The sequence below is a fragment of the Salmo salar genome, chromosome 13, assembly GCF_965601325.2.
Source record: "Salmo salar chromosome 13, fSalSal1, whole genome shotgun sequence".
In the NCBI taxonomy this organism is placed as follows: Eukaryota; Metazoa; Chordata; class Actinopteri; order Salmoniformes; family Salmonidae; genus Salmo; species Salmo salar.
In genome coordinates, this window is record NC_138303.1 from 76,155,496 (window position 1) to 76,168,656 (window position 13,161).

The following is a 13,161-nucleotide window of genomic DNA, read 5'->3' on the forward strand; positions in this document are numbered from 1 at the left end:
GCAATGAGCTATTCTTCCATCTCAATGTTTGTTTTGGCAAGGTTTTCTGGTCTCCTGACTGACTGACGCTTCTTCCTGGTAACCATTTCACTGTCAAATTGACTATCTTCATAATAACCTTTGCCATTTTCTAGGCAGTATATGGGTTGTATTGCTTTTGGGGGGGTTGGGGATGGGTTGCTATTGCTAAGTACCTCTGTCTCTCTAACTCTCTCTCTCTGTCTATCTGTTGTTTGGATGCGGGTGCTGGATATGGGTCCTCTCTTCTCTCACCTGTAGTTGGGGGGAGACCTGGGAGGAGGTGTTGGGGGAAGTCCAGCAGTAAGTGAGCCCTTCCGTTTCTCCATCTGCCTGCCCCCATCTGCATGCTGCATGCTCTTAGAGGTTCCAGCTGGGGTCAAAACTTCACTGCCACACAGTTCAAAGCTGGACAAACTATTTTTTTCCCCGCACACTCACGCCTCACCTTTTGACCTTGCTTGCCACTGATGGGGAAAAAATATCACGTATTCCAGTGGAGGATTGCTCAAATTGCGAAATCATAGGCTGAAATTCTGACTGAAGATATACTAACTAGTTTCGACCTATGCAAATCAGAGCATTAGAGAATGTATTTCTCGTGTCAGGATTTCAGCTTTAGTGAATGTACGAAATCACATTTGTCGATCATGACATTGTCTTTAAAAATAAATCATTAGAAGGTGCCACCATTGTTATTTGAAACCCACTCTGAGCACTTGTCAACAAAAATGAGTTTGGAACCTGTCTCTTCATCGAAGGTTGCTAGAGAACCGTCGATGATGTACATTCTGGATTCATAGTTGTGCTGATGTCCTGTATGATGTTTTTGTGTGTGCATGTGTGTGTGACTCAGGTGGGACAGAACTTTATCCCCTCGTCAGTTCCCAACACATTCGCCCCATCGCCCACTCCTGCAGTGCTCAGCAGTGGCCTCAACGACCTGTTTGAGCTCTCCACAGGCATGGCCATCACCACAGGAGGCTATGTCACCCCAAAGTCTGTGAGTACCCACAGCTCGATGCTTATGTTGATGTTCAATGCTAATGCTATCCAGAGCTTAATGTTAATGTTAGCACTGTGTTGGGATAAAGTCGATGTTCATTGCTGAGTTAGCACACCAGCAAGGGCAGAGAATAAAGCTCAGATAATGCTAACTCATTAGGACCTAGCAAGCAGTGAAATGCATAATGAAAGGGGAAAGGGGGATAGCTAGTCAGTTGTACAACTGAATGCCTTCAACTGAAATGTGTCTTCCGCATTTAACCCAAACCCTCTGAATCAGAACCTTGAGCCCTGCAGCAAAGTCATTCTTCATGTCGGACAGTGCATAAATATAGTTATGACATTGTTTGGCAGGGGCGGAAGGAGGGGTGTGTTAAGTCCATGTTGGCATCAACAGGCTCCACCCTAGATTCCTGTTCAAAATGGTTAATTTAGATGTATCATACAGTTGAGTCATGCAGAAGAGGCTCACAAAGTCCTGTGTGCTGTTGATTGGTACGTGTTGCTATGTAGCAGCAGGACATAGCATCCTGTCCTAGGCATCCATCTTAATTTACAGGTTCCATTCTCCATCTCCCTTTGTGTCTGACTCAATCAAATGAGTGGGCTACACAGCACAGACACGTAGTTCAGCACTTGTTGTGCAAATCCTGTATGACTCAGGTTGCCATTTTCAAATTACCTTGTGTGCTCTCTCTGCTCCCAGGTATTGGTGAAGTAGTTTGCATGTTCATATTTCTTTATTTACTGTCTATCTCTTCCCCCAGATATGGCTGCCTGCAGTGAAAGCTAAAGGGCTAGAGATCTCGGGCACATTCTCCCGCCGACAGGGCCAAATGTACATGGACATGACCTTCACCAACAAGGCCCTGCAGCACATGACTGACTTTGCTATCCAGTTCAACAAGAACAGGTGAGAGAGGGTGCAACTGGTATCAAATCCTATATACCATCTCTTGCTATTGTGCCCTTAGTCACAGTGCGGTCTAAGAGGTTGACACAGTGTCTCAGGGTCTTACAATAACTCATCTGTACCAGCATTCAAGGTCCTCTGTGGCCTCACTGTAAAACACTTCTCTCTGCCTTTTGTTCACACCAACCTTGTATTTAGTTGCTCATCGCGACTCTCCATTCACTATAATCATGGCCATTCACTAAACACATTGTTAATAGATAATAGGTTAGTTCTCAGAAACTATCCACTGAGTGAAAGGGATATGGCTATTTATTGTCATGTACTTCACAAAAATGGTACAATGAGTGTAAATGTGAGTCTTAGTCCCTGGGCATACATGGAAAGGTATGTACAGTTGAAGTCTGAAGTTTACATACACTTAGGTTGGAGTCATTAAAACTCGTTTTTCAACCACTCCACAAATGTCTTGTTAACAAACTACAGTTTTGGCAAGTTTGTGCATGACACAAGTAATTTTTCCAACAATTGTTTACAGACAGATTATTTCACTTATAATTCACTGTATCACAATTCCAGTGGTTCAGAGGTTAACATACAGTAAATTGACTGTGCCTTTAACCTCTCTAGGGTAGGTGGCACCAAATCGTCCCACCTACGCAACAGCCAGTCTAATCCCGTGGCGCGATATTCAAATACCTTAAAAATGCTATTACTTCAATTTCTCAAACATATAACTATTTTACACCATTTTAAAGACAAGACTCTCCTTTATCTAACCACACTGTCCGATTTCAAAAAGGCTTTACAACGAAAGCAAAACATTAGATTATGTCAGCAGAGTACCCAGCCAGAAATAATCAGACACCCATTTTTCAAGCTAGCATATAATGTCACATAAACCCAAACCACAGCTAAATGCAGCACTAACCTTTGATGATCTTCATCAGATGACAACCCTAGGACATTATGTTATACAATACATGCATGTTTTGTTCAATCAAGTTCAAAGGCGATAATGTGTTTCAGCCTGGGGCTGGAATGACGACATTCAGCTTTTTCCTGGGCGCTGAGAGCCTATGGGAGCCGTGGGAAGTGTCACGTTACCGCAGAGATCCTTTGTTTTGGAAAGAGATGTCAAAGAAAGCCAATAAATGGTCAGACAGGCCACTTCCTGTAAAGGAATCTCTCAGGTTTTTGCCTGCCATATGAGTTCTGTTATACTCACAGACACCATTCAAACAGTTTTAGAAACTTTAGAGTGTTTTCTATCCATATCTAATAAGTATATGCATATTCTAGTTACTGGGTAGGCGTAGTAACCAGATTAAATCGGGTACGTTTTTTATCCGGCGGTGTAAATACTGCCCCCTAGCCCTAAGAGGTTAAACAGCTTGGAAAATTCCAGAAATGATGTCATGTCTTTAGAAGCTTCTGATAGGCTAATTGACATCATTTGAGTCAATTGGAGGTGTTCCTGTGCCTACCTTCAAACTTTGTGTGACATCAGAAAAAAAAATTGTAGATCTCCAGAAGTCTTGTTCATCCTTGGGAGCAATTTCCAAATGCCTGAAGGTACCACGTTCATCTGTACAAACGATAGTACGCAAGTACAAACACCATGGGACCACGCAGCTGTCATACCGATCAGGAATGAGACGCGTTCTGTCTCCTAGAGATGAACATACTTTGGTGCGAAAAGTGCAAATCAATCCCAGAACAACAGCAAAGGACCTTGTGAAGATGCTGGAGGAAACAGGTACAAAAGTATCTATACCCACAGTGAAACGAGTCCTATCGACATAACCTGAAAGGCTGCTCAGCAAGGAAGACGCCACTGCTCCAAAACCGCCATTAAAAAAAACACTACTTTGCAACTGCACATGAGGACAATGATCGTACTTTTTGGAGAAATGTCCTCTGGTTTGATGAAACAAAAATAGAACTGTTTGGCCATAATGACCATCGTTATGTTTGGAGGAAAAAGGGGGAGGCTTGCAAGCCAAAGAACACCATCCCAACCGTGAAGCATGGGAGTGGCAGCATCATGTTGTGGGGGTGCTTTGCTGCGGAAGGGACTCGTGCACTTCACAAAATAGATTGCTATTTGAGGAAGGAAAATGATGTGGATATATTGAAGCAACATCTCAAGACATCAGCCAGGAAGTTAAAGCTTGGTCGCAAATGGGTCTTCCAAATGGACAATGACCCCAAGCATACTGCCAATGTTGTGGCAAAATGGCTTAAGGACTACAAAGTTAAGGTATTGGAGTGGCCATCACAAAGCACTGACCTCAATCCCATAGAAAATATGTGGGCAGAACTGAAAAAGTGTGTGCGAGCAAGGCCTACAATCCTGACTCAGTTACACCAGCTCAGTTTAGGAGGAATGGGCCAAAATTCACCCAACTTAATTGTGGGAAGCTTGTGGAAGGCTACCTGAAATGTTTGACCCAAGTTAAACAATTTAAAGACAATGCTACCAAATACTAATTGAGTGTATGTAAACTTCTGACCCACTGGGAATGTGATGAAAGAAATAAAAGCTGAAATAAATCATTCTCTCTACTATTATTCTGACATTTCACATTCTTAAAATAAAGTGGTGACCCTAACTGACCTAAGACAGGGAATTTTTACTAGGATTAAATGTCAGGAATTGTGAACCTGAGTTTAATTGTATTTGGCTAAGGTGTATGTAAACTTCCGACTTCAACTGTATGTTATGTGCACTCGACTCCTTATGTTGGTACAGTATGGGAGCATACTGTATGATAACTAAACACGACCACTACTCTGGAATACAAGGAATTGTGAAGAACAGACTTATACACTGTATATACAAAAGTATGTGGACACCCCTTCAAATTAGTCGATTCAGCTATTTCAGCCACACCCATTGTTGACAAGGCCATGCAATCTCCATAGACAACGATTGGCAGTAGAATGGCTTTACTGAAGAGCTCAGTAACTTTCAACGTGGCACCGTCATAGGATGTGCTACTATTCCAACAAGTCAGTTCGTCAAATTTCTGCCCTGCTAGCGCTGCTCCGGTCAAGTGTAAGTGCTGTTATTGTGAAATCAAAAAGTGAAAGTGGTAGGTCACACAAGCTCACAGAATGGGACCGCTGAAGCACTTAGCACGTAGTAAGTCATCTGTTCTCTGTTGCAACACTCACTACTGAGTTCCAAACTGCCTCTGGAAGCAACATCAGCACAAGGAACTGTTCGTCAGGAGCAAGATGAAATGTGTTTCCATGGCCTCACACAAGCCTAAGATCACAATGCCAATCGTCGGCTGGAGTTGTGTAAAGCTCGCCGCCTTTGGACTTTAGAGCAGTGCAAATGCATTCTCTGGAGTGATGAATCATGCTTCACCATCTGGCAGTCCCACGGATGAATCTGGGTTTGGCTGATGCCAGGAGAATGCTACCTGCCCCAATACATAGTGCCAACTGTAAAGTTTGGTGGAGGAGGAATAATGGTCTGGGGCTGTTTGTCATGGTTCGGGCTAGGCCCCTTAGCTCCAACGAAGGGTAATCTTATTTCTACAGCATACAATGGCATTCTAGATGATTCTGTGCTTCCAACTTTGTGGCAACAGTTTGGGGAAGGCCCTTTCCTGTTTCAACATGACAATACTCCTGTGCACAAAGTGAGGTCCATCTAGAAATGGTTTGTCGAGATCGGTGTAGAAGAACTTGACTGGCCTGCACAGTGCCCTGACCTCAACCCCATCGAACACCTTTGAATCTTAACGCCGACTGCAGGCCTAATCGCCCAACATCAGTGCCGACCTCACTAATGCTCTTGTGGCTGAATGGAAGCAAGTCCTTGCAGCAATATTCTAACATCTAGTGGAAAGCATTCCCAGAAGAGTGGAGGCTGTTATAGCAGCAAAGGGGGGACCAACTCCATATTAATGCCCATGATTTTGGAATGAGATGTTCAACGAGCAGATGTTCATACTTTTTCTCATGTGGTGTATTTAGCTCCAGTCACCTGAAGCACTTAAGACCCTGTTATGCAATTTATGTTGTCTAGTTTCGGAGTGATCCCCACCACCCCTCTGCCCATCCACACTCCACTGATGCCCAGCCAGAGTATCGAAGTTTCCCTGCCTCTCAACACCATTGGGCCAGTCATGAAGATGGACCCACTGAACAACCTACAGGTAAACTCCTACATGTATTTTCTGGTTAAGTAAAGCATGCTAGGCAACAGCAGCCTACCTGGTCTACAAAAGATATCATGATTAAACACTCTCAGGGATATTTCTGCCATTTTAATCCTTGGGTTGGGCAGCCAAAGCTTTTTTCGGATTACCGAAGTCCAAACCGTGTACATTTATTTCAATACATTTTCTGGATTGGAAAAACACTTTCAGTGTAAACTTAAACCAGATGTAAAGTAAGTAGAAAAGATAATGGGCCTACAGTGCCTTCAGAAAGTATTCACAGCCCTTGACTTATTCCACATTTTGTTGTTACAGCCTGAATTCAAAATGGATTACATTTTTTTGTCACCCATTTACACACAATACCCCATAATGACAAAGTGAAAACATGTTTCTATATTTTTTAGCAAATGTATTTATATAAGGATTTACACCCCTGAGTCAATACTTTGTAGAAGCACCCTTGGCAGTGATACCAGCTGTGAGTCTTTCTGTGTAAGTCTCTAAGAGTTTTCCACACCTGGATTGTGCAACATTTGCCCATTATTCTTTTCAAATGTCTTCAAGCTTTGTCAAGTTGGTTGTTGATAATTGCTAGACAACCATTTTCAAGTCTTTCCATATATTTTCAAGTAGCTTAAAGTTAAAACTGTAACTCTGCCACTCTGGAACATTCACTGTTTTCTTGGTAAGCAACTCCAGTGTTTTAGGTCATTGTCCTGCTGAAAGGTGAATTCATCTCCCAGTGTCTGGTGGAAAGCAGACTGAACCAAATTTTCCTCTAGGATTTTGCTTGTGCTTAGCTCTATTCCGTAAAAAAATGTATCTTGAAAAACTCCCCAGTCCTTAACGATTACAAGCATACCCAAAACATGATGCAGCCACCGCTATGCTTGAAAATATGGAGAGTGTTACTCCGTAATGTGTTGTGTTGGATTTGCCCCAAACATAACACTTTGTACTCGGGACAAAAAGCGAATTGCTTTGCCACATTTTCTTGCAGTATTATATTACTAATTTCACCAATGAACCAATGATTGACAAGTACGAAAGGAACGAACCCTAACACGTGTCAATACTGATAGGATTGAAAGAAAGGCTGTGCTGCTCTCGGATCAGCTTTCTCAATTCAAATCTTACCTTAACATTATAATTATTTCACAATACTGACGACGGATCAGCTCCTAGAGATATATTACCACTTACGGATGCAAATATTGAGGCATCTTATTCTAACGCTTACCCAATAAATCAGATTGTGGCACGTTAGGCTACACATCATGAAATATATTGAGACAAATTACATATGCCTACAGTATAGAAGTAGTGAATTAGAACTACATTTATTGAACATGAAATGTATTTCAATATGATTTGATATAGGCCTATATAGCCTACAGTGTTTATATTTTAATGCAGTCATCTGAGTTTTCATTTAAAGCATATTTTTATAGGTAGCTAGCTTGTTTGTATCAATTGCAAAGACATTTGTATTTGCATTTGTATTTATTGTGAATCCCCAGCAGCTACTCTTCCAGGAGTCCAGCAAAATTAAGGCAGTTTATACAATTTTAAAAACAGTACAATACATTCACAGATTACACAACACACTGTGTGCCCTCAGGCCCCTACTCCATCACTACCGCATATCTACAGTACTAAATCCATGTGTATGTATAGTGCGTATGTTATCGTGTGTGTGTGTGTGTATGCATGTGTCTGTGACAATGTTTGTGTTGCTTCACAGTCCCCACTGTTCCATAAGGTGTTTTTTAATCTGTTTTTTTTTTGTATCTAATTTTACTGCTTGCGTCAGTTACTTGATGTGGAATAGAGTTCCATGTACTCATGGCTCTATGTAGTACTGTGTCCATCCCATAGTCTGTTCTGGACTTGGGGACTGTGAAGAGACCTCTTGTGGCATGTCTTGTGGGTTATGCAGTGGTGTCCGAGCTGTGTGCCAGTAGTTTAAACAGACAGCTCGGTGCATTCAACATGTTAATACCTCTCATAAATAAAAGTAGTGATGATGTCAATCTGTCCTCCACTTTCAGCCAGGAGAGATTGACATTAATATTAGCTCTCTGTGTACATCCAAGGGCCAGCCGTGCTGCCCTGTTCTGAGCCAATTGCAATTTTCCTAAGTCCTTTTTTGTGGCACCTGACCACACGACTGAACAGTAATCAAGGTGTGACAAAACTAGGGCCTGTAGGACCTGCCTTGTTGATAGTGTTGTTAATAACCTCTTACATCTACATGTTCGGAACACCGCTCCAATATCCAATGATAGGGCGTGGTGCGAATTACAAATTCCTCAAAAATCCCAAAACTTCCATTTTTCAAACATATTACTATTTTACACCATTTTAAAGACAAGACTCTCCTTTATCTAACCAGTTTGTCTGATTTAAAAAAAGGCTTTACAACGAAAGCAAAACATTAGATTATGTCAGGAGAGTACCCAGCCAGAAATAATCACACACCCATTTTTCAAGCTAGCATATAATGTCACAAAAACCAAAACCACAGCTAAATGCAGCACTAACCTTTGATGATCTTCATCAGATGACACTCCTAGGACATTATGTTATACAATACATGCATGTTTTGTTCAATCAAGTTTATATTTATATAAAAAAACAGCTTTTTACATTAGCATGTGACGTTCAGAACTAGCATACCCACCGAACACTTCCGGTGAATTTACTAAATTACTCACGATAAACGTTCACAAAAAACATAACAATTATTTAAAGAATTATAGATACAGAACTCCTTTATGCAATCGCGGTGTCCGATTTTAAAATAGCTTTTCGGTGAAAGCACATTTTGCAATATTCTGAGTAGATAGCTAGCCTGTGATGGCCGGGCTATTTTGACACCCACCAAGTTTGGCACTCACCAAACTCAGATTTACTATAAGAAAAATTGGATTACCTTTGCTGTTCTTCGTCAGAATTCACTCCCAGGACTTCTACTTCCACGCCAATGTTGTTTTTGTTCCAAATAATCCATAGTTATATCCAAATAGCGGCGTTTTGTTCTTGCGTTCAAGACACTATCCGAAGGGTGACGCGCCGGCGCGTATCGTGACAAAAAATGTCAAAATATTCCATTACCGTACTTCGAAGCATGTCAAACGCTGTTTAAAATAAATTTGTATGCAATTTTTCTCGGAAAATAGCGATAATATTCCGACCGGGAGACGTCGTTTTCGTTCAAAGACTGAAAATGTAAAATGGACTCTTCACGCGTGCGCCCGTTTCATTGTTCTCAGATCGACCACTATCCAAATGCGCTACTGTTTTTCGCCCAGGGACTGCAGAGTCATCATTCCCCGTTCTGGCGCCTTCTGAGAGCCTATGGGAGCCTTAGAAAGTGTCACGTTACAGCAGAGATCCTCTGTTTTCGATAAAGATGCCCTAGAAGGCCAAGAAATGGTCAGAGAGGGCACTTCCTGTATGCAATCGTCTCAGGTTTTGGCCTGCCATATAAGTTCTGTTATACTCACAGACACCATTCAAACAGTTTTAGAAACTTTATGGTGTTTTCTATCCAAATCAAACAATTATATGCATATTCTAGTTTCTGGGCAGGAGTAATAACCAGATTAAATCGGGTACGTTTTTTTATCCGGCCGTGAAAATACTGCCCCCTATCCTAAACAGGTTAAGAAGGCAGAGCATCGCTTTATTATAGATAGACTTCTCCCCATCATAGCTACTACTCCCTCAATGTTTTGACCATGACAGTTTACAATCTAGGCTTACTCCAAGCAGTTTAGCAATCTCAACTTGCTCAATTTCCACATTATTTATTACAAGATTTAGTTGAGGTTTAGGGTTTAGTGAGTGTTTTGTTCCAAACAATGCTTTTCATTTTAGAAATATTTAGTGCTAACTTGTTCCTTGCCACCCACTCTGAAACTAACTGCAGCTCTTTGTTGAGTGTTGCAGTCATTTCAGTTGCTGTAGTAGCTGACGTGTATAGTGTTGAGTCATCCTCATACATAGACACTCTGGCTTAACTTAAAGTCAGTGGCTTGTCATTAGTAAAATGTTAAAAAGCAAGGGGCCTAAACAGCTACCCTGGGGAATTCCTGATTCTAACGGGATTATATTTGAGAGGCTTCCATTAAAGAACACCCTCTGTGTTCTGTTAGACAAGTAACTCTTTATCCACATTATAACAGGGGGTGTAAAGCCATAACACATACGTTTTTCCAGCAGCAGATCATGATCGATAATGTCAAAAGCTGCACTGAAGTCTAACAAGACAGCCCCCACAATAATTTTATCATCAATTTCTCTCAGCCAGTCATCAGTCATTTTTGTAAGTGATGTGCTTGTTGAGTGTCCTTCCCTATAAGCATGCTGAAATTCTGTTGTTAATTTTACTGTGGAATAGCATTGGATCTGGTCAAACACCATTTTTTCCAGAAGTTTACTAAAGGTTGGTAACAGGCTGATTGGTTGGCTATTTGTGTCAGTAAAGGGGGCTTTAATATTCTTGGGTAGCGGAATGACTTTAGCTTCCCTCCAGGCCTGAGGGAACACACTTTCTAGTAGGCTTACATTTAAGATGTGGCAATATCGTCTGTTTGGATACTCTTGGCATTCTCTCAACCAGCTTCATGAGGTAGTCACCTGGAATACATGTCATTTAACAGGTGTGTCTTGTTAAAAGTTAATTTGTGGAATTTCTTTCCTTTATGAGTTTGAGCCAATCAGTTGTGTTGTGACAAGGTAGGGGTGGTATACAGAAGATATCCCTATTTGGTAAAAGACCAAGTCCATATTATGGCAAGAACAGCTCAAATAAGCAAAGGGAAACGCAGTCCATCATTACTTTAAGTCATGAAGGTCAGTCAATTCAGAAAATTTCAAGAACTTTGAAACTTTCTTCAAGTACAGTCGCAAAAACCATCAATCGTTATGATGAAACTGGCTCTCTTGAGGCAGAGAGCCAGTTTGACCAAGAAGGAGAGTGATGGAGTGCTGCATCAAATGACCTGGCCTCCACAATCACCTGACGTCAACCCAATTGAGATGGTTTGGGATGAGTTGGACCGCAGAGTGAAGGAAAAGCAGTCAACAAGTGCTCAGCATATATGGGAACTCCGTCAAGACTGTTGGAAAAGCATTCCAGGTAATGCTGGTTGAGAGAATGCCAAGAGTGTGCAAAGCTGTCAAGGGAAATGGTGGCTACTTTGAAGAATCTAAAATATATTTTGATTTGTTTAACACTTTTTTGGTTACTACATGATTCCATATGTGTTTTTTTATTTATAGTTTTGATGTCTTCACTATTATTCTACAATGTAGAAAATAGTAAAAATAAAGAAAGTCTTGAATGAGTGGCACTGTAGTTTTTTCCCTCCTGGAACAACGTACGGTGTGCAAACTCCTCTTCCAAGCCCGAGACCTATTACAATGGAAAACAAAAAAACAAGATATATGCATTTTATAATATAAATTAATTTCAAACTTCAAGATATCCTCAATGTATGTCATTTGTTTATATGCTTTTGAGCCTGTCTTTTTTACGGCCTCGTTGAAGCGTATGTAAAACTAGAGAAAGCAGCATTCTAAATGCTGTTTATGAAACTATAATCTACAGAATTGGGTGCTTCTGTCTTGCGTCCAAATAGATTTCAATTCTTGCCTCTCTGAATCAATATTTGTTGATGCTGAGATTCTGATGGAAGGGGTTAGGTCTAACCGAGAGATGAGCTGGAGGGTTCGGTCTTCAGCCCACACATGGCTGTCAAGTCGAGGACAGTAAAGCGTGTTAGTAGTTTGAGCCCACAGTGTTGGATCTAATGTGCTCCACCACCACAGGACAGCCACCAACTGGACAATGGACTCCAGCTTTCAGTGCCCCCGCACAAACTCTCATTTCATAAGCTCACATTTTTATGGAGGTAAGGCAATTCACTGGAATAGCTTTCTGTAAATCCAGTCTCAGAAATTGAATACATAGCCCTTTTTTAAAGCTCTGTATATTCTTTGGTAATATGCATAAGAGCACATAGGCCTATATAATGGCAATAAATAACAGCTACTCAGCTATCCTGGAAAGCAGCCCATCCATCAGCAGACTTTATTAGTTCCAGTCATCTCATTTTCACTGTTCAGTGGCTGAGAGAGATGGCACTGGAAACTATTCAGCCAAAATAACACTACTTTACAGGGCTCTCCAGCTGAGACGGCTACTTTCTTTGTGCCTATATCCCAGGCTAGCCTCCATCCTATAATGATTCCTCCTTTTCTGTTCTTGCCTTCCCGGCATGGGTATTGTGTGTGCGCGGGAAAATATCTGTCTGTCTGAAGGCCCGGTGGTAAGCAGACCACCTTTAGCGTGTTTGAGCTCACCACACCACAGCTGTTCATCTGGGTTGGATCCACTCACTGCTCAAATGAACACTGCTCATATAGTATCTACTTACTCATAAATGCAGAATGACATTCAATAGTGAATATTCAACCGCTTGTGTCCGTTTATTCAGAAGACTTGCTCATGGGGCTCCCGAGTGGCGCAGCATCTCAGTGCTAGAGGCGTCACTACAGACCCTGGTTCGCTTTCAGGCTGTATCACAACCGGCTGTGATTGGGAGTCCGTAAGGCGGTGCACAATTGGCATAGCGTCGTCTGTGTTAGGGTTCGGCCGGTAGGCCGTCATTGGAAATAAGAATTTGTTCTTAACTGACTTGCCTAGTTAAATAAAAAAAATGTTTGGCGCCTGTAGTGACACATTTTGTTAATCACATTTGTCCTTAGGCCATTCTATAAGAAAACAGCAGATTGAGTAATTGATAATAATGACTATAAATATCTACCAATCCCACCATTCAGCAGCTTCTATTCCTAGCTGCTGGAAGGGACACTACTGACCCTGATTCACCTAAGTGTTCATTCTAATAATTACCTCAGAGACCCTAAGTTGTAATGAAGACTTCTAAGTACTAACAAAGATAATAGTTATTGGCAGCTTTGGTACTTAATCACAACACAGCCTAGGGATATTTACCATGTGATTCCGACACC

The 13,161-nt window shown here is 41.5% G+C and overlaps 1 protein-coding gene across 2 annotated transcripts in view; it reads left to right on the forward strand.

The window, feature by feature from the left end:
• The window catches only part of LOC100380745 (AP-2 complex subunit beta), a 70,174-nt gene that overhangs the window by 39,621 nt on the left and 17,392 nt on the right, over positions 1 to 13,161 (forward strand). Inside the window, exons 15-18 of one of the 2 annotated variants that reach the window (XM_082960338.1) lie at positions 280 to 321; positions 875 to 1,021; positions 1,791 to 1,936; positions 5,982 to 6,111. In XM_082960338.1, the coding sequence (XP_082816464.1) occupies positions 280 to 321; positions 875 to 1,021; positions 1,791 to 1,936; positions 5,982 to 6,111 (465 nt within the window). The remainder of the gene's footprint in view (positions 1 to 279; positions 322 to 874; positions 1,022 to 1,790; positions 1,937 to 5,981; positions 6,112 to 13,161) is intronic. The other variant, XM_082960339.1, reaches the window with a different exon arrangement.